The 25,665-nt window shown below is 41.6% G+C and overlaps 1 protein-coding gene across 1 annotated transcript in view; it reads left to right on the plus strand.

Annotated features, from left to right (window-relative positions):
- Nucleotides 1-24,205, plus strand: part of LOC126480769 (non-homologous end-joining factor 1-like) — a 153,538-nt gene extending 129,333 nt beyond the window's left edge. Inside the window, exons 5-7 of the mRNA XM_050104065.1 lie at nt 6,390-6,495; nt 23,751-23,915; nt 23,992-24,205. Of these exons, the coding sequence (XP_049960022.1) occupies nt 6,390-6,495; nt 23,751-23,873 (229 nt within the window). The 3' untranslated portion in view covers nt 23,874-23,915; nt 23,992-24,205. The remainder of the gene's footprint in view (nt 1-6,389; nt 6,496-23,750; nt 23,916-23,991) is intronic.
- Nucleotides 24,206-25,665: the final 1,460 nt, after the last annotated feature.

Raw genomic sequence — 25,665 nt, forward strand, 5'->3', positions numbered from 1 at the left:
ACTGTACACTATGTGATCAAAAGTATCTGGGCACCCCTAAAAGCATATATTTTTCATATTAAGTGCATTGTACTGCCACCTACTGCCAGGTACTCCATATTAGCGACCTCAGTAGCCATTAGACATTATGAGAGAGCAGAATGGGATGCTCCACGGAACTCACAGGCTTCGAACGTGGTCAGGTGATTGGGTGTCACTTGTGTCATACGTCTGTACGTGAGATTTCCACACTCCTAAACATCCCTAGGTGCACTGTTTCTGACGTGATAATGAAGTGAAAACATGAATGGACACATACAGCACAAAAGCGTACAGGCTGACCTCCTATGTTGACTGACAGAGACCACTGACAGTCAAAGAGGGTCATAATGTGTAATAGGCAGACATCTATCCAGACCATCACACAGGAATTCCAAACTGCATCAGGATCCGTGCAAGTACTATGACAGTTAGGCGTAAGGTGAGAAAACTTGGATTTTTTGGTTGAGCAGCTGCTCATAAGCTGCATATCAAGCCAGTAAATGCCAAACGACACCTTGCTTGATGTGAGGAGTGTAAACATTGGATGATTGAACAGTGGAAAAACGTTGTGTGGAGTGACGAATCATGGTACGCAATGTGGCGATCCGATGGCAGGGTATGAGTATGGTGAATGCCCGGTGAACGTCATCTGCCAGCATGTGTAGTGCCAACAGTAAAATTTGGAGGCGGTGGTGTTATGGTGTGGTCGTGTTTTTTTTGTAGGGGGCTTACACTCCTTGTTGTTTTGCGTGGCACTATCGTACCACAGGCCTACATTGATGCTTTAAGCACCTTCTCGCTTCCCACTTTTGAAGAGCAATTTGGGGGTGGCAATTGCATATTTCGTGACTGAGCACCTTTTCATACACAACAATAAGATCCCTGTAATGGACTGACCTGCACAGAGTCTTGACATGAATCCTATGGAACACCTTCGGGACGTTTTGGAACGCCAACTTTGTGCCAGACCTCACCAACCGACCTCAATACTTCTCGTCAGTGCAACTCTGTGAAGAATGAGTTGCCTTCCGCAAGAAACCTTCCAGCACCTGATTGAAAGTATGCCTGTGAGAGTGTAAGCTGTCATCAAGGCTAAGGGTGGGCCAACACCATATTGAATTCCAGCATTACGGATGGATAGCACCACGAACTTGTAAGTCATTTTCAGCCAGGTGTCTGGGTACTTTTGGTCATATAGTGTATGTATATTAATTTAAAGCATTAACTTTTCGTATTTTTGTGTATAAGCTACTTAACATTGATGTTGCTATGGGCTGACTGCATCATGTGTCCTGTGCTCTGAATCTCTGCTGTCATCGGCTGGCGAGATCACATGAGATGAGGTACGAATGGCGGACAAAAGCACATTGCAGTCTCGATTTCATTGCTTCGGAAACTAATGTGCTGTATTTGGTGTAATTCATGTTTATACTTTTGTAATAAGAAAATACGCAGTGTACATATTGCTGCGCATCAAAGATCTTTCCAAAACACATTGTGTTTTTGCTGTTTCTCGTTTCCTAAAGCACCAGGATGTTCTCCACTGCTGTATGAAACCTTTACCATTCAAAGGATTGCTAAGTTTTACAGCTCTGAGGGAAAATATGCTGTCACTTAACATGGAAAAAGTGTATTTTCATCCAGGAAATAATGTACTTTTAGCCAGGCAAAATGTGGGAGGGTTCCCCAAACCCACAATATACACACCAGTAAAGCTTATGTGGCCATTTGAATAATGTTAAATATTTTTTTAATGATCTGATCTTGCCTAAAAGTACTTAGAAATCAATTTCAGGAACAAAACACACTAATCCCAGACTTGGGTTTGATAGTAACTCGGTGATCAAACTACAAATGAGTCCCTTCCCTTCTTACACCCCTAAAGTGACATGAACATTATAGTGTTGTGCACAGCAAGTGAAATTAATTTTTGCAGGGGTAAGGAAGAGAGGATTTAATTAGAAAGGTGAATTCTTCTGCTTAGCTTATTAAAAACTGATCAGCGGCACTTTGTTATTTTCTACTCGCAAACATTGTGGCAGTCATTCTTTGAAATTCTGTTAGTGGCAAATCCTGTCTGACCCATGCCACGACAACAATTATTCCAGTTAGTGCCAACATTCACCTCCTGTGAATATGTGGCTAAAAATCTAATCACTGTCAAAATGGAGTGTGCCAACACTGGTCTCCCGTTCCGGTAGTAGACTCGCGTGAATACTTCCCTTAAAATATAATAGTAGTTGTCAGACCAGCACATGGCAATTTAAAATTCTTATTCCCTATATTCAAGGACTTTAATATCATAAACTTGGCTGATCATTGTTAGCAATTGGACAGTACTGTATTCAATGAAGGAGCCAGGTGGAACCAATGGATGTGAATGGCAAATATTTATTCTTTACCACTTTCGAATGGTAACAAGTGTTAACATTAGATAGCTTCTGAAGGGTAACTTATCCACATCAGAATTTGATGATGAATAAATATCTACCTTTACTACTGTTGGCTTTACCTGACTTCCTCATCTAATCAAAAATATACTGGATGAATTAGAAATGAAAGGAAGGAAATTAGTGTTTAGTACCCAACTACAAGGTCACTGGTATGGAGCAAAAGCTTGTGTTGAGGAAGGATGAGGAAGTAAGTAGTCTGTGCCCTTTCAAAAGAAATGTCCCGACATTTGTCTTAAGCAGTTTAGGGAAGTCACGGAAAACCTAATTCAGGATGGCCAGATGCAGATTTGTACCATCGTCCTCCCGAATACGAGTCCAACGCGCTACCTCACTCGGTGGGTGAAGAAATTATAGTTGGCACATGGCAGTCACCTCAGTCACTTGCCAGTCAGGGAGGAAGCCGGGTGCAGAGTATAACACTATCTTTTCACACCCCAGGGGGGCTCACTGCTCTTTGGTGGGTTCGTGCTTGACTACCATGTGGCCCCAGCCTTTGCAGCATCTTTCCCTCCCACGCTGCATGTCTTTCCTCTTGGTATTCTTTTTCCCCTCCCTTCGGGGACATGTCTGGGCTGTTTTTGGAAATGTATTCTGCATTTTCGGTAGTAAATATCAGAATAATCTTCACTGTTTTTTGTTCCTTTATTCTTTCATTGGTCGCCATTTCCTATCCTTCCTCCACTTTGGCATTTGAGGTTCCTCTTTTTCTTCTTCCTCCCTGTGTGCTCCTGAAGGCCAGCACATGCATCTGATGTGTAACAGGTGACTCAGTAATGCATAATTCCCAGCCCCAGCTCAACAGGTAGGATTTTGCATGTACCCCCTGGTACAGGTCAGGCCCAGGGAGGAGTGATTGCCTGAGCTGCTACCTTCCCAAATTGCCGATTAGTCCCTCTGTCTGGTGTTCGGGAGGTGTGACCTGAGGTGTGAACAATCCCTAAAGCGGCTGCACAGCTTTCTGAAGGGGGCCCCCAAATTGAAGGAGTGTGCCATTGCAGACCCTGGCAAATCGGGGATTTTCTCGCAATGAGCCAATTATCTTCACAGTCAACAACTACGAAATGTAAACGGAATGAGGCTAACAATTCAAAGACCCTCCCAGCTTCGCCATGGTTCCTCGTGGTTCCACGTACTGAAGATGGACAGTTCTTCACTACAGTAAATCCGTGTGTTATTCAGAAATGTGTTGATGCAGTTGCTGGCTTTGTAAAATCCTGCTGTCATTTACACGTTGTAACTTTGCTTTTGGAGATCATAACAGGTTTGACAACCACTGCACTAATCCATTAAAACTGTTAGCTCTGGGCATATTTCAGTGTGCACCGTGCAGTGGGACATTGTCTATCAGGGTGTAGGGGATCTCGTTTTAACCACTCAGATCATTGCGATAAAGCAACCTTTCAGGCAAGTACTACACCCTAGTTATATAAAGTTTGTCTAGTAAAGTTGGATTTATGTATGACTTTACCTTTGCTTACCTAGCTGCTCATGTGACACCACTGAAGCTACCTTTTAATCAGCAGTCCGTAAGCCATTGAAAGATATTTGTTTGTGTGCAAAAACAGCAGTCCAGTGTTTGTAGAATATAGTTCCTTTTTTAATGCCTTAGTGCATTGAAAAAGAATCCATTATCTGTGTTAAACTCAGCTTTTTAACAGTAACGTATCTGATTTTATACTTCAAAACTTACTTCTTGTTTGTAATATGTCTTGTCAAGTTGCTATGCTACAATGAAGTTCCATGTACAGGAGGAGGATGATGCCTTTCCCATGCTCTGCTAATAAAGGCCCTTTGATCCAGTTTTCTACTTTTCCTAGTGATTATGTTTACTAACTGATCTCTTTGTTCATGGAAAAATATTTTATACAGTACGAATGAAAAACACGTGGTATTGACAGGTGCAAAGGCAAATACAAGAGGCTGTGAATTTTGTGGGATCAAAGATTTTAAATTAAGTGCATCCAAAGAATCTCTCAGTTGGCTGTCAGAAAAGACAGTTATTAATGTTTTACTCACCAAGCGGTGGCAGAACACACACATAAAAGACTTGTGATTGGCAAGCTTTCGAAGCCAAAGGAAGAGGAGTGAAGGGAAAGGACTGGAGAGGTCTAGGAAAAGGGGTAAATTCTGGGAAAGTCACACAGAACAGTGGATCAGGGAGACTTACCGCACGGGGTGAGAAGGAAAAACTGATTGTTGGGGATTGCATCAGACGAGATTTGAAATCCTGAGAGCTTAAAGGTGGAAAACGGGTAATATGCAAGACAGAGATTACTTCTAAAACATCGTGCATGAGTTAATAAGAGTGAGTAAGCTAAGTGCATTGTACGCAATGGAAGTGGGAGGGAGTGGTGAAAAATAGACAGAAAAGACAATGAAAGATGTAGAAAACTGAAACCGAGTGAAGCGAAGAGTAGTTACAGTGAAGAAAAGCTGAGACGGAAGAAATTAATGTAAATTAATGCTAGGAGGGTGGCAAGAACTAAGGACATGGTGTAGTGCTAGTTCCCACCTGCGGAGTTCTGAGAAACTGGTGTCTGGGGGAAGGCTCCAGATTGCGCGTATGGTGAAACAGGTGCCAAGGTCATGAATGTCATGTTGTAGACTATGTTCTGCAACAGGATATTGTGAGTTGTCAGTATATACACTCTGCCTTTGTGGAGGGGTCAGCAGTACCAGCTTCGGAGCACACCATTGGTGACTCAGTATTATCCTGGTCTGGAATGTGTTAATCAACTACTTTGACAGGGCCATGACTTCCTAAAATGATGTCCTTAAATGAGATCCATTCTCTTTGTAATTCTGACCACCACACCAAGAATAGCTTTCCGGCACCCTCCCAATTTCCGCAATATTCTTGTCAGACTCTATGCTCCTTCTGCACCCATCTCCCTACCCTATGGTTCCTATCCCTGTGACTGTCCCTGCTGCAAGACTTGCCCTATGCATCCTCCTACCACCACCTACAATAGCATAACTGGCAAAACAATACTATCAAAGGGAGAGCCACCTGCGAAATGACACGTCATATACCAGCTATTATGTAAACACTGTTAGCCTCCTATATCGGCATGACTGTCACCAAATCATTAATTTGGTTTCCCAAAAATCTACCCCTTTTCCTAGACCTCTCCAGTCCTTTCCATTCACCCTTCTTCCTTCCCATTCACCCCTTCTGCCTGAAGGAGGAGCCACTGGCTCTGAAAGCTTGCCAGTCACAACAGTCTTTTACGTGTGTGTTCTGCCACCGCTTGGTGAGTAGATTTTTTATCTATCCAATTAAATAATTTCATCAATAATTGACTGTTCTCATTGTTAAATTATTAATGTTTGATATAAGACTAAAGTGATAAGAATTAGTGAATGAAAGACTATTTAGCTGTGGTAAAAATGCCACATTAAGCTAATGAATTAATGCCAAATTACAACAGCTATTCAGAGAAGAAAACATTGTTTTATGGGCTCAGTGTTATTTGCACAGTGGCAGGGCATATCAGATGTTGAATCTTATACTGGCAGATTGCATATTGTTTATCAGGTGACAAAATGTGCAAGAAGATAAATGATAAAGCTGAAATCGAATTAATGTGTATGAAGTTTAAAATGAAAGACAAATGCTTTAATTTTTGGTTAGAAGTGCACTTTTTCTGTCTTTCATTTCATAGATTGTTTTCCTAACCATTTTAAGTTTTCTGCCTTTTCCATTCTCCCTAAGGGACTACCACAACTGAAAGTGTGAAACGGAACTTTTCTTTTCTGCTCATTTTTCTGTTCAGAATGCTGTGATTCTATTTTGACATTTAAAGAATAGGAACTTTATTTTGTTTAGGAAATATTTAACAATCTGTTATTGCTTTTTTAACATGTAGGTTGTTTGCTTTAAAAATACTCATTTTCCTTTCTTTTTATTTTCAGTAAAGATGCAAATCCAGTGAAGCAAGAAATACAAACAAATATAAAAGAAGAACCAGCATCAGATGACAGTGATAGCACAGAGAGCAATCACTTAACTAGAAGTAATGTAAGGCTTGTTTTAATTTATTGTATGCCATCATATTTATTGAGAACTGTTAAAACTATTATTGCTTATTTTTAGAAGACTATGTCACAAATCTATAATCTTCACTTTACCAAATTTAGTTTGTAGGGTATTCTGTTTTAGGTTTTTTTTCTGGTTTCTCTCTAACTGCTCCAAGTTTGAAATTTGCAAGCCTAGCACTATTGCAAGTTAAAGGCTTGTCTGACATTAAAGAAACATTTCATGTCTCTTCAGAAAGACAATCTTTTTAATGGCAGTAAGTTCATATTTGTTGATGTGTTGTTATGTTACATGCAAGTACACCAGATGGTTTTGTACAAAAACTGCATATTAATGTTTTATTCAGAAACAACAATTATTATAGTGAAAAGACAAATGGTATATTTTTAGAAGTGTTTGAAACTTCTCTTGTGACAAATCTTATAAAGCCATCAGTTATTGTCATGGATATTGCTTCACATCATTCTGTTTAAGATGAGGAACAAACTTTAGCTACTAGAAAGACAGATTTGTTCACTGACTGAAAAGACAGGATGCATATGTTAATCTTGGAGCTGAGTTCAAGAAAACTGAATTGGCCGAAATTGTAGTACAGAAAAAACCATACTTCGCAAATTGATCAAATGGAAGACTCGGGCGTAAAATTGTTTAGCTTCTTCAATGTCATTGTCATTTCAATGTTATTGAAGGTATATGGATAAAAATAAAACAATCCAGACAACAAAAAGTTTACAGTTTCTAATGTTGAGGAACTTCTTATGAAAGCTACGTGTGTGTGTGTGTGTGTGTGTGTGTGTGTGTGTGTGTGTGTGTGTGTGAGCAGTGAGGCAGCGAAGAGGAAAAGCGCTGTGCAAGAGTGCCCAAAAGAGTTAATTATGTATCTGGAAGAATGCAATGATAGCTTGAGCACTGCAGAAGGAAGAGATTAATTATCAAATGTTGTCATCAGTAATGTGAGTTGAGTTTTTCCAGTACTGTACCGTAATTTAACACAGCTGTGCATCTAAAAAGGTGTCATTGACAGATGACCATATTGTGAATATTTCCATCAGTTTAAAGTTGTGCTGATAGTTTCTTCTGTCATCGGTTGGTAGAAGAAGTTAGTAATGAAAATGAAAAATGATATAAGTGTTGCATAACTGTAAAAATAATTCATGTTATTATAATTAAATATAACAAATAACTTTAGATGATGTAATGTACCAGGTACAGAATAGTTTCATCATCTTTTTTTATTAATTTTTTTATTTTTTTCAAACTTACATATTGGACCTAGTAATTGTAAATAAATTTATGCCGATAAATATTATTGTACCAGATAGAAACACACTCGTCAGTAATATGGTGTGTTCTTTACTTTGCTCCAGGAGGAGAATTAGTGAATAGTATAACACATAAAATATTAGTTCACTTTATAATAACACAGATAAGAAGTATTACTTAATTTTGTTCAGTCCATGTCCACTGGACTATGAGTATTTGCAACTATCCCTGAATATTATCGTTATCAATCGATATAGACAAAACACAAATCTTCACTCAGAGTAAATTTAACAATAACTTTCATTTAGTGTTCTGTCTCATAAAGTGGTCACACAGCTGGCCTACTAGAAGTCGATGCTGTCGCAGACTGGGCTGAGCAGTACTGTGCTCAGCAGTAAGTAGAAGAGTGGCTCAGATGGTGTAGCAAAATGTTTCTGGGTGCTGTTACGCCAGTGTCACTCATTTGTTGATGTGGCTTTCAGTGACTGTCTTCTGTTGTTGCATTGCAAGGCATCAACTTTGCTTTTGTACCTTTCTCTTCAGATGACATCACATATTATGTTCTTGCTGTTAATAAAATGAGTCAGAGTGACCATCGTGCCATACGCCTCATCTGGCAACACTGCCACATGGCCACATGAACTGTCAGTACTAATTATTCATGTTTCACCTATAGTGACAGTTTTATTATCTTTTCTGTACAGTTTTTAGCCTAGTTTTCCTATGCCCTGTATTCACTTGCACAGAATCAAATTAAAGTTTAGCCTTCTGTTCAATTTCATCCTCAAATGTACTTAAATTGAATGATAATATGGGCAAATAACAATGAACATACAACAATGCATAATATTCATATTCTGAAGTGCCAAAAAAACTGGTGTAGGCACGCGTATTCAAATACGGATGTATGTACTCAGGCAAAATTAGGTGCTCCTATTGCCAGCGCCTATAAAAGATAACAAGTGTGTGGCGCAATTGTTAGATCGGTTACTGCTCCTACAATGGCAGGTTATCAGAATTTAAGTGAGTTTGAACGTGGTGTTACATTTGGCGCACGGGCGATGGGACACACTATCTCGGATGTAGCGATGAAGTGGGGAGTACCGTGAATATCAGGAATCTGGTAAAACATCAAATCTCCAACATTGCTATGGCTGGAAAAAGATCTTGCAAGAACACCAACGACAACTGAAGAGAATCGTTCAGTGTGGCAGAATTACAACCCTTCTGCACGGCAGAATTACAACCCTTCTGCACATTTCTGCAGATTTCAGTGCTGGGCCATCAGCAACTGTCAGCTTGCAAACCATTCAACGAAACATCATCGATATGAGCTTTCAGAATGGAAGGCCCACTCATGTACCCTTGATGACTGCACGACACAAAGCTTTATGCCTTGTTGCCTGGGCCCGTCAATACTGACATTGGACTGTTGATGACTGGAAACATGTTGCCCGGTCAGACGAGTCTCGTTTCATATTGTATGAGCAGATGGCTGTTTACGGGTACGGAGACAACCTCATGAATCCGTGGTCCCTGCATGTCAGCAGGGCCTGCTCAAGCTAGTGGAGGCCCTGTAATGGTGTGGGGCATGTGCAGTTGAAGTGATATGTGATGGGGCTCCTCATACGTCTAGGTACATCTCTGACAAGTGACACATAGTAAGCATCCTGTGTGATCACCTGCATCCATGCATGCCCATTGTGCATTCCGACAGACTTGGGCAATTCCAGCAGGACAATGCGACACCAACACATCCAGAATTGCTACAGAGTGGCTCCAGGAGCACTCTTTTGGGTTTAAATACTTCTGCTGGCTGCCAAACTCCACAGACATGAACATTATTGAGCATATCTGGGATGCCTTGCAGCGTGCAGTTCATAAGAGATCTCCACTCCCTCATATTCTTACTCATTTATAGACAGCCCTGCAGGATTCATGATGTCAATTCCCTCTAGCACTACACACATTACTCAACTCATGCCACGTCTTATTGCGGCACTTCTGTGTGCTTGCAAGGCCCTATAAGATATTAGGCAGATGTATCAGTTTGTTTGGCTCTTCAGTGTATCTGTAGCATTTGATAAACTACACAGTTCCAGGGTCATACTAGAAGGCAAAGGAATGTGGCTAGTCCTCTATATAGGTATATGTTTGAGAAATCTTGGGTTACTAGATATTTGGGGTACGGTGAATGCTTCCGTGTCTATATTACCACAAACTTGATTCAGCTACCACTATATTTGATTGTTGACCCCTCCACACCATAAGGATGATACAAACATCAACACAAACCCTTCAGCCCTCATACACACTGCATAGTGCGAAGTGATTGGGGCTTCTCGTCTAGCACCACTGTTCTACAACAGCTCCTCCTCCCTCCATTGTATGGATTTGTTTCTGTGCAAGAGTAATCAAACGGTCAGGTCATGACTGAATGGAGGGCAGCACCCTATGACACATTTGAATATTTCGTCCATAAGGGACGGCATTATGAGGCCTGTGACTGTTAATAAATACAAATAAAACAGTTTCTGCATAAGTCACTTGTTTATTTTGCCACTACACATTTCAATGGTTCACACCTGTATATTTAGGTGGAGACGTGTTTTCACAGTTCCAGACCAAGGGCGGTGTAGGTTATGAGGGGATGACTAAAAAAAAAAGCAGAATTACGTATGTCGTGGAAAATACTGCTCACCTTTATTCAAATTCCATTACAGACCTTCAAAGTAATCTCCTGCAGACACAATACAATAATTCAGTCCAGCACAAAACACTTCCTGATGTCCCTTTTTAATAGTAAGTTGAACACACCCGAAATCTGAAAAGTTTAGCTCTCAATCACTCTGAAAATAACGACCCCAAAGCTCTTTTTCCACCGCAGGAAATAGGTGGAAGTCACAGGGCACTGCATCTAGTGAATAAGGTGGATGTGGTTTCACCTCAGTGCCTATTTCAGTGTCTGTTTCTCGACTCTTGATGGTGCGATGACCCAGTGCATTATCCTGATGAAGGCTCCATCCCGTGATCCATCCTATTTGAGAAAGATGTGGCCTTTTTGTTGCAGTTTCCTCCTTATGGTCCCTTCAATACCTCACAGTAGTAAGCCACGGTAACAGTATGTTGCTCATCCACCACGTGATCATACACAATGCCTTGTCCACCACATGATCATACACAATGCCTTGCTTATCGAAAAGACAAGACCCATTTTGGGTCTTGGACTTGGAGGATGTTTCCATTGGGCACTGTCATGTTTTATCTCTGGGTCACAATGATGAAACCGAAGTCTTCCCTTCCATTGTTGACACACCATCACACGGTGAGCCTTCTGTTCCTCATTGATCACATGAGGCGCCTACTTTGCTGCATCTTTTCCGTACCCTAGAATATTTCATATAATGCCTTCAGCTTATCCTTAGAATATATTCATAAACTCTACAATCTTTGTTAACGATAAGTGATGGTCTTCCTGCAACATGACATCAGTTGTGTTCACGTTAGTTTCAGTCTTCGAAGTTTAGGGCCTTCTGGGGTGTTGAGCATCCACAGGGCCACTTTAACCACATTTCCAATGTTTCTGATGGAGTTTTATCAAGAACAGCAAAAAAATCTAACTGACACGCACTGCTGCAACTTGAGATGCACGTTGAGTACAGTAAACGCGCCTGTACACTTTCCCTGCTTCCTTCCAACTGCATGCTGCCAGGCAACTAACGCGTATGGTATTATGTCACTCAAGGTCAGACCTCTGGTTCTGCCAACACCAATTTCAAGTCCGGGCGCATTAAAATGCAAAAAAATTATTCTGTTTATTTTTTGACACCCTTTGTATTTTGTGTCTTTTGCTCATGACAAAAGTTGTTTATTTAGGAAAGGCACTTCAGAAGTTATAAAACATGAATTTCTGACAGTGTGTTGTACTTAGAGGGATGGTAGAGGTGTAGAAAGTCTGTTACTGCACATTACATTTACACTGTCTCTCCAAAGATGTCGTAAGTGTTACAGGTATGTTTGTTTACATTGGATACATAGATAAAAGATTAAATGGTTTCTATGTAAATGCTTTTCTTTCTTAAAAAATATGAATGAGCTGCTCTTGATTATATACTACTGGCCATTAAAATTGCTACACCACGAAGATGACGTGCTACAGGCGCGAAATTTAACCGACAGGAAGAAGATGCTGTCATATGCAAATGATTTACTTTTCAGAGCATTCACACAAGGTTGGCGCCGGTGGCAACACCTACAACGTGCTGACATGAGGAATGTGTACAACCGATTTCTCATACACAAACAGCAGTTGACCGGCATTGCCTGGTGAAACATTGTTGTGATGCTCATGTAAGGAGGAGAAATGCGTACCATAACATTTCCGACTTTGATACAGATTGGATTGTAGCCTATCGCGATTGCGGTTTATTGTATCGCGACATTGCTGCTCGCGTCGGTCGAGATACAATGACTTTTAGCAGAATATGGAATCGGTGGGTTCAGGAGGGTAATACGGAACGCCATGATGGATCCCAACGACCTCGTATCATTAGCAGTCGAGATGACAGGCATCTTATCCGCATGGCTGTAACGCATCATGCAGCCACGTCTTGATCCCTGAGTCAACAGATGGGGACGTTTGCAAGACAACAACCATCTGCATGAACAGTTTGACGACATTTGCAGCAGTATGGACTATCAGCTCGGAGACCATGGCTGCAGTTACCCTTGACACTGCATCACAGACAGGAGCACCTGCGATGATGTACTCAACAACAAATCTGGGTGCACGAATGGCAAAACGTCATTTTTTTGGATGAATCTAGGTTCTGTTTACAGCATCATGATGGTCGCATCCGTGTTTGGTGACATCGCCGTAAACGCACGTTGGAAGCATGTATTCGTCATCACCATACTGGCGTATCACCCGGCGTGATGGTATAGGGTGCCATAGGTTACACATCTCGGTCACCTCGTGTTCACATTGATGGCTCTTTGAATAGTGGATGTTACATTACAGATGTGTTACGAGCCGTGGCCCTACCCTTCATTCGATCGCTGCGAAGCCCTACATTTTGGCAGGATAATGCACGACCGCATGTTGCAGGTCCTTTACGGGCCTTTCTGTATACAGAAAATGTTCGACTGCTGCCCTGGGCAGCACATTCTCCAGATCTCTCACCAATTGAAAACGTCTGGTCAATGGTGGCCCAGCAACTGGCTCGTCACAATACGCCAGTCGCTACTCTTGATGAACTGTGGTATCGTGTTGAAGCTGCGTGGGCAGCTGTACCTGTACACGCCATCCAAGCTCTGTTTGACTCATTGCTCAGGTGTATCACGGCCGTTATTAGGCAAGAGGTGGTTGTTCTGGGTACTTATTTCTCAGGATCTATGCACTCAAATTGCGTGAAAATGTAATCACATGTCAGTTCTAGTATAATATATTTGTCCAACGAATACCGGTTTGTCATCTGCATTTCTTCTTGGTGTAGCAATTTTAATGGCCAGTAGTGTAGATACGTGCACATTTCAATTTTATATATAAAAAGATCTGAAGATTAGATATTGTGAGGCATCAAGGGATCACTAATTTAGTATTGGAGGGCAGTGTGGAGGGTAAAAATCGAAGAGGGAGACCAAGAGATGAATACACTAAACAGATTCAGAAGGATGTAGGTTGCGGTAGGTACTGGGAGACGAAGAAGCTTGCACAGGATAGAGTTGCATGGAGAGCTGCATCAAACCCGTCTCTGGACTGAAGGTTGTGGATGCAAGATGAGTTATGGTCATTGGGCAGAGATTCAGAGGGCATGGGGTAATGGCTATCAGAGATCGAGGACAGCAGCTCTGAAAGAGGATATATCATAAAATGCACTAAGGTCTGTCTTGTTTATATGCCTTTTGACAACACAGCACCTATACTATTCAGTGAAATGTTACCTTCACTCCTCAAACTATTGTTTCTAGTTATAAAGTGAAATAATGGGTGATTTGAGAAAGTATCTCCATTTTACATACATAAAGGTACAGAGGGTCATGATGGGAATTTTAAAATTTGTGAAAAGACTTCAAAATGAAGCCCTTTCAATTGAAGCTGTTACATCTCAGCAGGCTTACATCTTCCTTAAGGGGCTCCGGAACGCCCTATACTTGCAATGTTAAAATAACGCTTATAAATTACATCTTTCCTCACAAAGTATTTGAGGTAGGAAGTTGAACTTTTTACAGATTATTTATTGGAATATGGGCTACAACTTAACATAGGGATTTTACAAAATTTTAGTTCAGTTATTAAAGATGATTTTTTTTCAATTGTAATGAAAATTCACAACATTTTTTTGCAATTTTTTATTTATATCTTCAAAAATATACAGTTTTTTGGAAAAAGGCTGTGTTAATTATGCAGAAAGTACTGTGTAACATTTACTGAAAGTTTGAAACAAATATGTTTGGAAGATCCTTAGAAAACATGTAATTAGTATGAGAAAATAAAAGTTTTGGGAATCGAGCGAGAAAGATTGGATTAACTTTTTAGTGCATTCCAGGTCCATGGGATGGATTATCTTCATCCTCTGCAAACTCCACCTCCAGCTTCCTCTTGTTCCTCCTCCTGTTTACTCTTGCTTGTATTTCTAGACTCTTTACAGCCCTGTCTGCAGCCCGAAGGCTGTCTAAAGCAAGCATCGCTCGTTGTTGTGTTCGTAGATTTTGCTACCATTTTCTTCAGCTGCAGTTACTGCAACACTGTTCCAAAAGGTGCTCATGTATGAACACTTATCACATTTCAGTTGTATTTCACTAGCAAGTACACTGGACTCGCATTCGGAAGGACGACGGTTCAATCCCGCGTCCGGCCATCCTGATTTAGGTTTTCCGTGATTTCCCTAAATCACTCAGGGCAAATGCCGGGATGGTTCCTCTGAAAGGGCACGGCCGACTTCCTTCCCCATCCTTCCCTAATCCGATGAGACCGATGACCACGCTGTCTGGTCTCCTTCCCCAAACCAACCAACCAACCAACCACTAGCAAGTCCTACGTGCTTTATTATGGAGAGTTCCAGACCAACTTCACTACAATGAATACATCTTACACAGTTTGAAAAAATTCCTTTGAGAACCGACATATCAAATATTTCATTCACATCCGATTTGCCATAAAACATTCATAGTTTTCACTCATTGAACCAAGCTTCTTCTGTGAAGTATTTTCTTTCCCACTTTGACTGCTATGGGCAGGTGTACTTGAGAGGTTAGGTTCACTCACTTGGTTATCGTCTTTATTGTTTACAGTAATAACACATACCTTTGGCTTTCCAACATTTCTCCTTTTCTTAAAAGCCTTCAGAGGATTTCTAATAACTTTACTTTTACTCATTATTATACTTCAACAAAACAGAGACTCAAGAAACAGAATTAATTACGAATATTTTCGAGATAACGACAGAGTAAATAAACATGAAACAATCGACAATCACACCAGCGATATATACAGGGTGATTCAAAAAGAATACCACAACTTTAAAAATGTGTATTTAATGAAAGAAACATAATATAACCTTCTGTTATACATCATTACAAAAAGTATTTAAAAAGGGTTTTTTTTTTTTCACTCAAAAACAAGTTCAGAGATGTTCAATATGGCCCCCTCCAGATGTTCAATATGGCCCCCTCCAGACACACGAGCAATATCAACCTGATACTCCAACTCGTTCCACACTCTCTGTAGCATATCAGGCGTAACAGTTTGGATAGCTGCTGTTATTTCTCGTTTCAAATCATCAATGGTGGCTGGGAGAGGTGGCCGAAACACCATATCCTTAACATACCCCCATAAGAAAAAATCGCAGGGGGTAAGATCAGGGCTTCTTGGAGGCCAGTGATGAAGTGCTCTGTCACGGGCTGCCTGGCGGCCGATCCATCGCCTCGGGTAGTTGACGTTCAGGTAGTTGCGGACAGATAAGTGCCAATGTGGTGGCACTCCATCCTGCTGAAATATGAATTGTTGTGCTTCTTGTTCGAGCAGAGGGAACAGCCAATTCTCTAACATCTCCAGATACTGTAGTCCAGTTACAGTAGCACCTTCGAAGAAAAAGGGACCAAAAACTTTATTGGCTGAAATGGAGAACAAATGTACAACTAAATGAAACTTTATAGCTCCCTTAATTCGTCGACAGATAGTGCTTAGCTCTGCCTTTTGTCGTTGCAGAGTTTTAAATTCCTAAAGTTGTGGTATTCTTTTTGAATCACCCTGTATTGAACCATCACAGGTTAGCCACAACACATACTTTATCTCACATCACTAAAATGTACCTGATGAACACGGACGTTAATAATAACACCATTTGACAGCAGTTTAACAGCGCCACAGTGGGTCACGCCCATGTAGAACACATTTCAAAAAAAAATTAAAAATAGTTGTAGTCTTCGGAATTGAATAAATTATATATCTATTAAAAGGTAAAGGTCTGCGGATTCAGAAAACGCAAAAAAGTAAAAATTGAACTTTTCATGATTTTGAGCCTTTCCGGAGCCCCTTAAACATGTTCCATTGTAGTGTAATAATGCATGCTTTATTTTAGCAACATACAGTGATGCCATGGACATCTTACTATCAGAGCAGCAGCAGCAGTATCATCATAAAGGGGGAGGGGGCGTGGGGGTTGCTGCTTTCAACCTTACATTTGACAATCTAACACTGCCTAAATAAATTAAAGCCAGGTTAATATGGATTTTTGTATTCCAAATCCCATCCAATGGTTCAGGCAGTTGTTCTGTGGAGCAATCAAGCCATTTGCAACTAGAGGGAGGAAACAACTCTGGAGTGTAAGTATTGAAATTTTATTAAATGTTTCATTATGTGGTTGGAGCAAGTTTTCCATTCTGGTTACAGATGAGGCCCAGGATGAGTATAAAATTTATAGAGTACGTGAAGACTTATATTATTTATTTTCTTTAAACCGAAATTTTACTCTCATTTAGATGACCACAATGTAGCAATCGTAGTTCACTCTGGGTGGTCTGAAGAGCTGGGTACCACTGGATGTTATTCATTTTTCCACATTGTGCCTTTGGGATTTGTGTACAAGTAGATTATTACTGTTATCAGTGCAGAAATGTACACAATCCTAAGGGCAATGGAGCAAATGAGGAGCAATCAATGGAGTTATAGAGGGGATGGCCAGTACTTACCTCAGCTCAGTACAGCCGATAGATGCACATAAAACAAAACCGAAAATTTACGTTCCTAGCTTTCGGAACAAATGTTCCTTCATCGGGGAGGAGAGAGGGGAAAGAAAGGGAAGAAGGGAAAGGAGATTCAGTTACTCACAACCCAGGTTATGAAGCAACAGGGAAAGGAAAATAGGGAGGGTAGCAAGGATGGAGGCATGGTTGTCAGAGGGAAGCCAAAGATATTCTACTGTAAGTACTGTGCCAGCTTCAAACCAAAGAGGATGCATACAGAAGTAAAGAGGTATATAGTATAAAGATAAACACAACTATGTAGGATGAAAAGATGCGTGAATGGCTAAAGAGGAAAGGGAAAGAGGATAAGACTGAAGAGTAAATGGGAGTGAGGTTGTTTAACGTAGGTTCAGTCCAGGGGGATGGCGGGATGAAAGGATGTGTTGGAGTGCAAGTTCCCATCTACGCAGTTCAGAGGGACTGGTGTTGGGTGGGAGAAGCCAAATGGCACATACAGTGTAGCAGGTTCCTAGGTCCCTAGAATTATGCTGGAGGGCATGCTCCGCTACTGGGTATTGGACATCTCCTAGGCGGACAGTTCGTCTGTGTCCGTTCATGCGCTCAGCCAGTTTAGTTGTTGTCATGCCGATGTAAAAGGCTGTGCAGTGCAGGCATGTCAGTTGATAAATGACATGTGTAGTTTCACACGTGGCCCTGCCTTGAATTGCGTATGTTTTACCAGTAGCGGGGCTGGAGTAGGTGGTCGTGGGGGGATGCATGGGGCAGGTTTTGCAGTGGGGTCGGTTACAGGGGTAGGAACCGCTGGGTAGAGAGGGTAGTCTGGGAATATTGTAGGGTTTAACAAGGATGTTACGGAGGTTAGGGGGGCGACGAAAGGCAACTCTGGGTGGTGTGGGGAGAATTTTGTCAAGGGATAATCTCATTTCAGGGGTTGACTTGAGAAAGTCATATCCCTGGCGGAGTAATTTGTTGATGTTTTCGAGGCTAGGATAATATTGGGTGACAAGGGGGATGCTTCTGTGTGGTCTGGGGGTAGGAACATTGTTGTTGGACGGGGAGGAATGTATTGCTCGGGAAATCTGTTTGTGGACAAGGTCTGCAGGATAGTTGCGGGAGAGGAAAGCACTGGTAAGGTTATTGGTGTAATTGTTGAGGGATTCGTCACTGGAGCAGATACGTTTGCCACGAATACCTAGGCTGTAGGGAAGGGAGCATTTGATGTGGAAAGGATGGTACTGTTGTTTGTTTGTGGGTTTGATATGGACAGAGGTGTGGATGTGAGCTTCAATAAGATGAAGGTCAACATCCAGGAAGGTGGCTTGGGTTTTGGAGAAGGACCAGGTGAAATTCAGATTCGAAAAGGAGTTGAGGTTATGGAGGAAATTAAGGAGTGTTTCTTCACCATGAGTCCAGACCACAAAGATGTCATCTATAAACCTATACCAGGTCAGGGGAAGCAGCTGTTGGGTCTTCAGGAAAGCCTCCTCCATGCGGCCCATGAAGAGGTTGGCATAGGACGGAGCCATCCTGGTTCCCATGGCCGTTCCCCTGATTTGTTTGTAGGTCTGGCCTTCAAAAGTGAAGTAATTATGGGTGAGGATGAAGTTGGTAAGTGTGATAAGGAACGAGGTTTTTGGAAGATCTTCGGGTGGGCGTTGGGAGAGGTAGTGCTCAAGGGCAGAGAGACCATGGGTATGTGGGATGTTTGTGTAAAGGGATGTAGCATCTATGGTGACAAGAAAGGTTTCAGGTGGGAGAGGGGTGGGAATGGATTTGAGGCGTTCTAGGAAGTGGTTTGTGTCTTAGATGTAGGATGGGAGTCTGCGGGTGATAGGTTGGAGGTGCTGGTCTACCAGAGCTGAGATACGTTCGGTTGGGGCTTTGAAGCTTGCTACAATGGGACGGCCAGGATGGTTCTCTTTGTGGATTTTGGGTAATAGGTAGAAGGTAGGGGTACGTGGCTCAGGTGGAGTGAGTAAGTCTATGGAAGCCGTTGGTGAGGCCTTCTGAGGGACCTGGGATTTTTAGGATTTTTTTCAGCTCAGTCTGGATGGAGGGAATGAGATCCTGGGTAACAGCTTTGTAGGTTGAGGTGTCGGAGAGTTGACGCAGTCCTTCTGCCACATACTCCACACGGTCAAGTACAACAGTTGTGGAGCCTTTATCCGCCGGGAGGATGACAATAGAGCGGTCTATTTTCAACTCCTTAATGGCACGGGATTCAGCTGGGGTGATGTTGGGGGTTGTCGGGATTTTCTTCAAGAAGGACTGGGAGGAAACACTGGATGTGAGGAATTCCTGAAATGTCTGCAAGGGATGGTTTTGGGGGAGGGGAGGAGGATCCCTTTGAGAAGGCAGTCGGAACTGTTCTAGACAGGGTTCAACATTGGGTCTAGTATTTGGGGGCTGTGTTTGGGTAGTGAAGTGATATTTCCAGTTGAGGTTCCGGGTGAATGAGAGGAGATCTTTAACCAGGGCAGTGTGGTTGAATTTAGGCGTGGGGCTAAAGGTTAAGCCTTTTGATAGAACAGATGTCTCTGGAGAAGAGAGGGATCTGGATGAGAGGTTTAGGACTGAATTGGGACTGGTGATATGTGGCATTTGACTGTGGTTATAGTTGAGATTTGGTCTGTGTGGGGTATGTGCTGGGATGGGGAGATTGAGTAGGGTGGCTAGGCTAGGTTTGTTGGCTATGAGGGGGGTTTGTTGAAGGTTCTGTTGTGGTTGGTGTTTGTGAGGGATAGGGAGAGGGACCCCACTTCTTAGGTGTTGCACTAGCACTGTGGATAGTTTTTTCAGGTGGTGTGTGGCATGGAACTTAAGTTTGCAGCTGGCTTCTAGGATGACGTTCCTGAGTGTGTTCTCCAAGCAAGGGTTTGAGAGGTGGAGGACTTTGAAGAGAGATAGGAGCTGTTGGGAGTGGTGGTTACATGAAGTAGTGTAGAGATTCAGGACAAGTTGGGTAAGGGCTAAGGATTGAAGGTTCTGGAAGTCCACACTGCCCTGGTTAAAGATCTCCTCTCATTCACCCGGAACCTCAACTGGAAATATCACTTCACTACCCAAACACAGCCCCCAAATACTAGACCCAATGTTGAACCCTGTCTAGAACAGTTCCGACTGCCTTCTCAAAGGGATCCTCCTCCCCTCCCCCAAAACCATCCCTTGCAGACATTTCAGGAATTCCTCACATCCAGTGTTTCCTCCCAGTCCTTCTTGAAGAAAATCCCGACAACCCCCAACATCACCCCAGCTGAATCCCGTGCCATTAAGGAGTTGAAAATAGACCACTCTATTGTCATCCTCCCGGCGGATAAAGGCTCCACAACTGTTGTACTTGACCGTGTGGAGTATGTGGCAGAAGGACTGCGTCAACTCTCCGACACCTCAACCTACAAAGCTGTTACCCAGGATCTCATTCCCTCCATCCAGACTGAGCTGAAAAAAATCCTAAAAATCCCAGGTCCCTCAGAAGGCCTCACCAACGGCTTCCATAGACTTACTCACTCCACCTGAGCCACGTACCCCTACCTTCTACCTATTACCCAAAATCCACAAAGAGAACCATCCTGGCCGTCCCATTGTAGCAGGCTTCAAAGCCCCAACCGAACGTATCTCAGCTCTGGTAGACCAGCACCTCCAACCTATCACCCGCAGACTCCCATCCTACATCTAAGACACAAACCACTTCCTAGAACGCCTCAAATCCATTCCCACCCCTCTCCCACCTGAAACCTTTCTTGTCACCATAGATGCTACATCCCTTTACACAAACATCCCACATACCCATGGTCTCTCTGCCCTTGAGCACTACCTCTCCCAACGCCCACCCGAAGATCTTCCAAAAACCTCGTTCCTTATCACACTTACCAACTTCATCCTCACCCATAATTACTTCACTTTTGAAGGCCAGACCTACAAACAAATCAGGGGAACGGCCATGGGAACCAGGATGGCTCCGTCCTATGCCAACCTCTTCATGGGCCGCATGGAGGAGGCTTTCCTGAAGACCCAACAGCTGAGGCTTTCCTGAAGACCCAACAGCTGAGGCTTTCCTGAAGACCCAACAGCTGCTTCCCCTGACCTGGTATAGGTTTATGGATGACATCTTTGTGGTCTGGACTCATGGTGAAGAAACACTCCTTAATTTCCTCCATAACCTCAACTCCTTTTCGAATCTGAATTTCACCTGGTCCTTCTCCAAAACCCAAGCCACCTTCCTGGATGTTGACCTTCATCTTATTGAAGCTCACATCCACACCTCTGTCCATATCAAACCCACAAACAAACAACAGTACCATCCTTTCCACATCAAATGCTCCCTTCCCTACAGCCTAGGTATTCGTGGCAAACGTATCTGCTCCAGTGACGAATCCCTCAACAATTACACCAATAACCTTACCAGTGCTTTCCTCTCCCGCAACTATCCTGCAGACCTTGTCCACAAACAGATTTCCCGAGCAATACATTCCTCCCCGTCCAACAACAATGTTCCTACCCCCAGACCACACAGAAGCATCCCCCTTGTCACCCAATATTATCCTAGCCTCGAAAACATCAACAAATTACTCCGCCAGGGATACGACTTTCTCAAGTCAACCCCTGAAATGAGATTATCCCTTGACAAAATTCTCCCCACACCACCCAGAGTTGCCTTTCGTCGCCCCCCTAACCTCCGTAACATCCTTGTTAAACCCTACAATATTCCCAGACTACCTTCTCTACCCAGCGGTTCCTACCCCTGTAACCGACCCCACTGCAAAACCTGCCCCATGCATCCCTCCACGACCACCTACTCCAGCCCCGCTACTGGTAAAACATACGCAATTCAAGGCAGGGCCACGTGTGAAACTACACATGTCATTTATCAACTGACATGCCTGCACTGCACAGCCTTTTACATCGGCATGACAACAACTAAACTGGCTGAGCGCATGAACGGACACAGACGAACTGTCCGCCTAGGAGATGTCCAATACCCAGTAGCGGAGCATGCCCTCCAGCATAATTCTAGGGACCTAGGAACCTGCTACACTGTATGTGCCATTTGGCTTCTCCCACCCAACACCAGTCCCTCTGAACTGCGTAGATGGGAACTTGCACTCCAACACATCCTTTCATCCCGCCATCCCCCTGGACTGAACCTACGTTAAACAACCTCACTCCCATTTACTCTTCAGTCTTATCCTCTTTCCCTTTCCTCTTTAGCCATTCACGCATCTTTTCATCCTACATAGTTGTGTTTATCTTTATACTATATACCTCTTTACTTCTGTATGCATCCTTTTTGGTTTGAAGCTGGCACAGTACTTACAGTAGAATATCTTTGGCTTCCCTCTGACAACCATGCCTCCATCCTTGCTACCCTCCCTATTTTCCTTTCCCTGTTGCTTCATAACCTGGGTTGTGAGTAACTGAATCTCCTTTCCCTTCTTCCCTTTCTTTCCCCTCTCTCCTCCCCGATGAAGGAACATTTGTTCCGAAAGCTAGGAACGTAAATTTTCGGTTTTGTTTTATGTGCATCTATCGGCTGTACTGAGCTGAGGTAAGTACTGGCCAGCCCCTCTATAACTTTGTTAGTATTTGTTTCACATCTTTATATGAGATTTTCCATTAATCATTTAGAACAATCAATGGAATAAGATATAATCTGCTCCAATTCTGTGAGTGCTGTTCAGATTATCACATAGAACCAATGAATAAGAGAAAATACTCAAACATTCAGGGAACTTGCTTCCATTTACAAAAACCTACAGAAAGACACTTCATTGTGCTGTGTACCACAGTACATGTGAGTCAAAGAGAATGAACAATGTGGCACATGGCCTAAGAAACTTTCAAAGTTCACATCTTGGTTTTGAGAAGGAAGGTTCTGGCAAACATCCTCCCAGCAACTCATACGAAAAGAAGTCACCCTAACGAGATTGAGAATAGTGCGCCCTTCCCAACATAGCTACTCCTGTACAACAAGACAAAACACTAGTTTGCGATGCTTGCAACAGATGTTTTTAGTGAATTGCCAATTTGAGAAAACTGTTTCACATTCTAATAGTCTGGCTTGTTCATCATTTCATGTGTTACCTGTACTCTCTGTGGACTTCCCAGTGATGAAACACATTTTGTGGAAAGTGCTCAACTTACGGCATCGCAAGCATGTGCAGTTTTGGCAGAGGTAGGGGTTGTTAAATTGGAAGCTTGAGCACTTTTTTCCCTTATCAGGCCAGTTTTTTATCTTGAAATTCCTTTATATTCTACCTTGTTTGATCAACAATTTGGGCTGATTACCTTAGTCGATCATTCATTAACGTAATTTCCTGCAACCCCTCCCACTTTCCCTGGATGAAGGAACTTTTGGCTTTAAACCCTACTATTTCTTGTAACTGATTATGTGTGCCGCCTCCTAGAGCTGTTTGTCATGTAGAAAAACAATAAAACATTGTGGTTCCACTAATTTCCTAGTGCATCTCTGCTGTTGTTCATCACATGTAGTGTTCATAATTATTGATTGATAATTTGTTTCCCAAGAGCAGTAACATGATGCATACTGACAGCTCTGCAAGTTACTGTCCTTAGACACACACAGAGTATCAACTGTTCATTTTGACAGTAGTGTGCGGAGATCATGATTTTACTAGCAATAGATCTTACAGTTAACCCTATTCCCCTCCTCCCTGCAATATTGTAGCATCATAAATAAATGTAACTGGATTTTGTGTACAAGAAGTTATGGAAAGTTAAAAAGATGGCAATGTTATTTTTGTCTACAGGCAGCTGATTTGACTGAAACACATCGTGAGTTGCAAATAAAACGTGAAAAGGACTCCTCAATTAACAATTTGAGTGTTGGGATGACACAAAAGAAAGTGTTGAAAAGAAAACTTCCTTTGTAATTTGATTTGCATTTTCAAACTACCATTATATATTGTGTAAAGGTAAGTCTTAATAAATATAACTTTTGGCAAAACCTTCCTCTTAATATTTCATATTTAAGGCATAATAATTTTACAGGCTGCGGTCCACGAAAACTGGTGAGGGTGAAGACAAAAATGATGCCTTTGTAGCTATATAATCATTTGTGATCATGGTGCCAAAGACAATTTAATATCTGGGTGATTGTTTTTATGTTGATGAAAAAGAGAGTAACTTGAATCCATTTTCATATGCTGATAGATTTTATTTTAATGGTAACAATCTTTTTTAAATAAAGCAATTTTTTTTATTTTTATTGCTTGAACATTATATATCTGTGTGATTAGTGATTTTTTTCTAATCAACAATTTAGTATACAAATACCATAACTCAAACTTTTAAAAACAGGAATTTTAAGTGATCATGTATGAAACTCTGATTTTTTTATGTATTTTAATTAGAAAATAAATGATTAAATTTTATTTTGTTTTATGTTGTGCTGTATTTTTTGTTGTCTAATAAATCTCAGTCTGCTTAAACAGTAAAATTTGTGTACAGAAATACTGAATCCTATAAGGAATTAACGAAATATAGAACTTAAAAAAAAAAAGCTGGTTACAATGATTGGTCTAAAGTTTTAAATGGGACATCTGTGATATAGACCAAGACAGGTTGTATGCTAATTCAAATTTGTGGAAGGATGGTAATCTCTGAAGGCATAATAGTTTCATTCTTAAATTAGCACACAATGCATAAGATTGTGAAGACAGAATTTTTAGCTCCAAAATATCATACAATCCATTCTTTATGAGATGGTGAATGAATTAAGGTTGCCTGCGCTGAAACAAAAAATGAGGTAATAATCTTGTCTGTAAGAAACAGTATTTCACAAAGTAACTTCTCATTTGGAAAATTTCTTCAAAATTATGCATACTATGTTAGGAGCACTTTTCACGATTTACATAAATAACTAAAGCGATGTGCTGAAAAGTAATGTCTCTGAATTTTTTATTCTGTTCTCAACATTGATTGAAGTGTTACATGTAACGCCTATTATTTGGTTAATTTCCCCCCCCTTTGCTGATGGAAGCTGCAACCCTCTGTCACTAGAGGGTTCCGACTTGTAGCATGTATCATGGTGGTGAGTAACATAACTATGTTGGTGAGTGAGAAACAGTGTGATGCAATCAAATTTTGAATTCAAAGATTTTGTCCACACATCGAGCACCCTCTCTACCAGACCACACACGAGCTCTACAATTACCCAACGCTTTCGGTTCACTGTCATTGATTATCCTCCATATAGTGCCTACTTAGCTCCATCTGATTTTTCATCTGTTTCCTAAACTTAAAGAACAGCTCCAACAAAAATTACTTTGATAGTGATGAAGTGGTGCATGCAGAGGTGAGGTTGTGGCTCCGTCAACAAAATCAAACATTCTACTGTGATGGTATCAACAAATTGGGCTCTTTTCATTAAGAAATAAATATGTAGACATGGAGAATAAAGATAATAGAATGTTTATACACTTTGTTTTACTTAAAAAGCTTTCATAGCAGTCACACAAAAAATTCAAAGGCATTAGTTTTCAGAATGCCATCATACAAAAGTGGGAAAACAGTATGTAATAAAGGGGAAAATCGTTTAAGGACTCAAGATACAGAATTGAAATGTGTACCCAAAACACAGAGCACAGATGAAATATATGATGTATTCTGTACGGCAAAATCAAACAATGGAAAGTCCAGGATGGAATATCAACAATATTATGA

Source organism: Schistocerca serialis, chromosome 5, assembly GCF_023864345.2.
Source record: "Schistocerca serialis cubense isolate TAMUIC-IGC-003099 chromosome 5, iqSchSeri2.2, whole genome shotgun sequence".
Lineage (NCBI taxonomy): Eukaryota > Metazoa > Arthropoda > Insecta > Orthoptera > Acrididae > Schistocerca > Schistocerca serialis.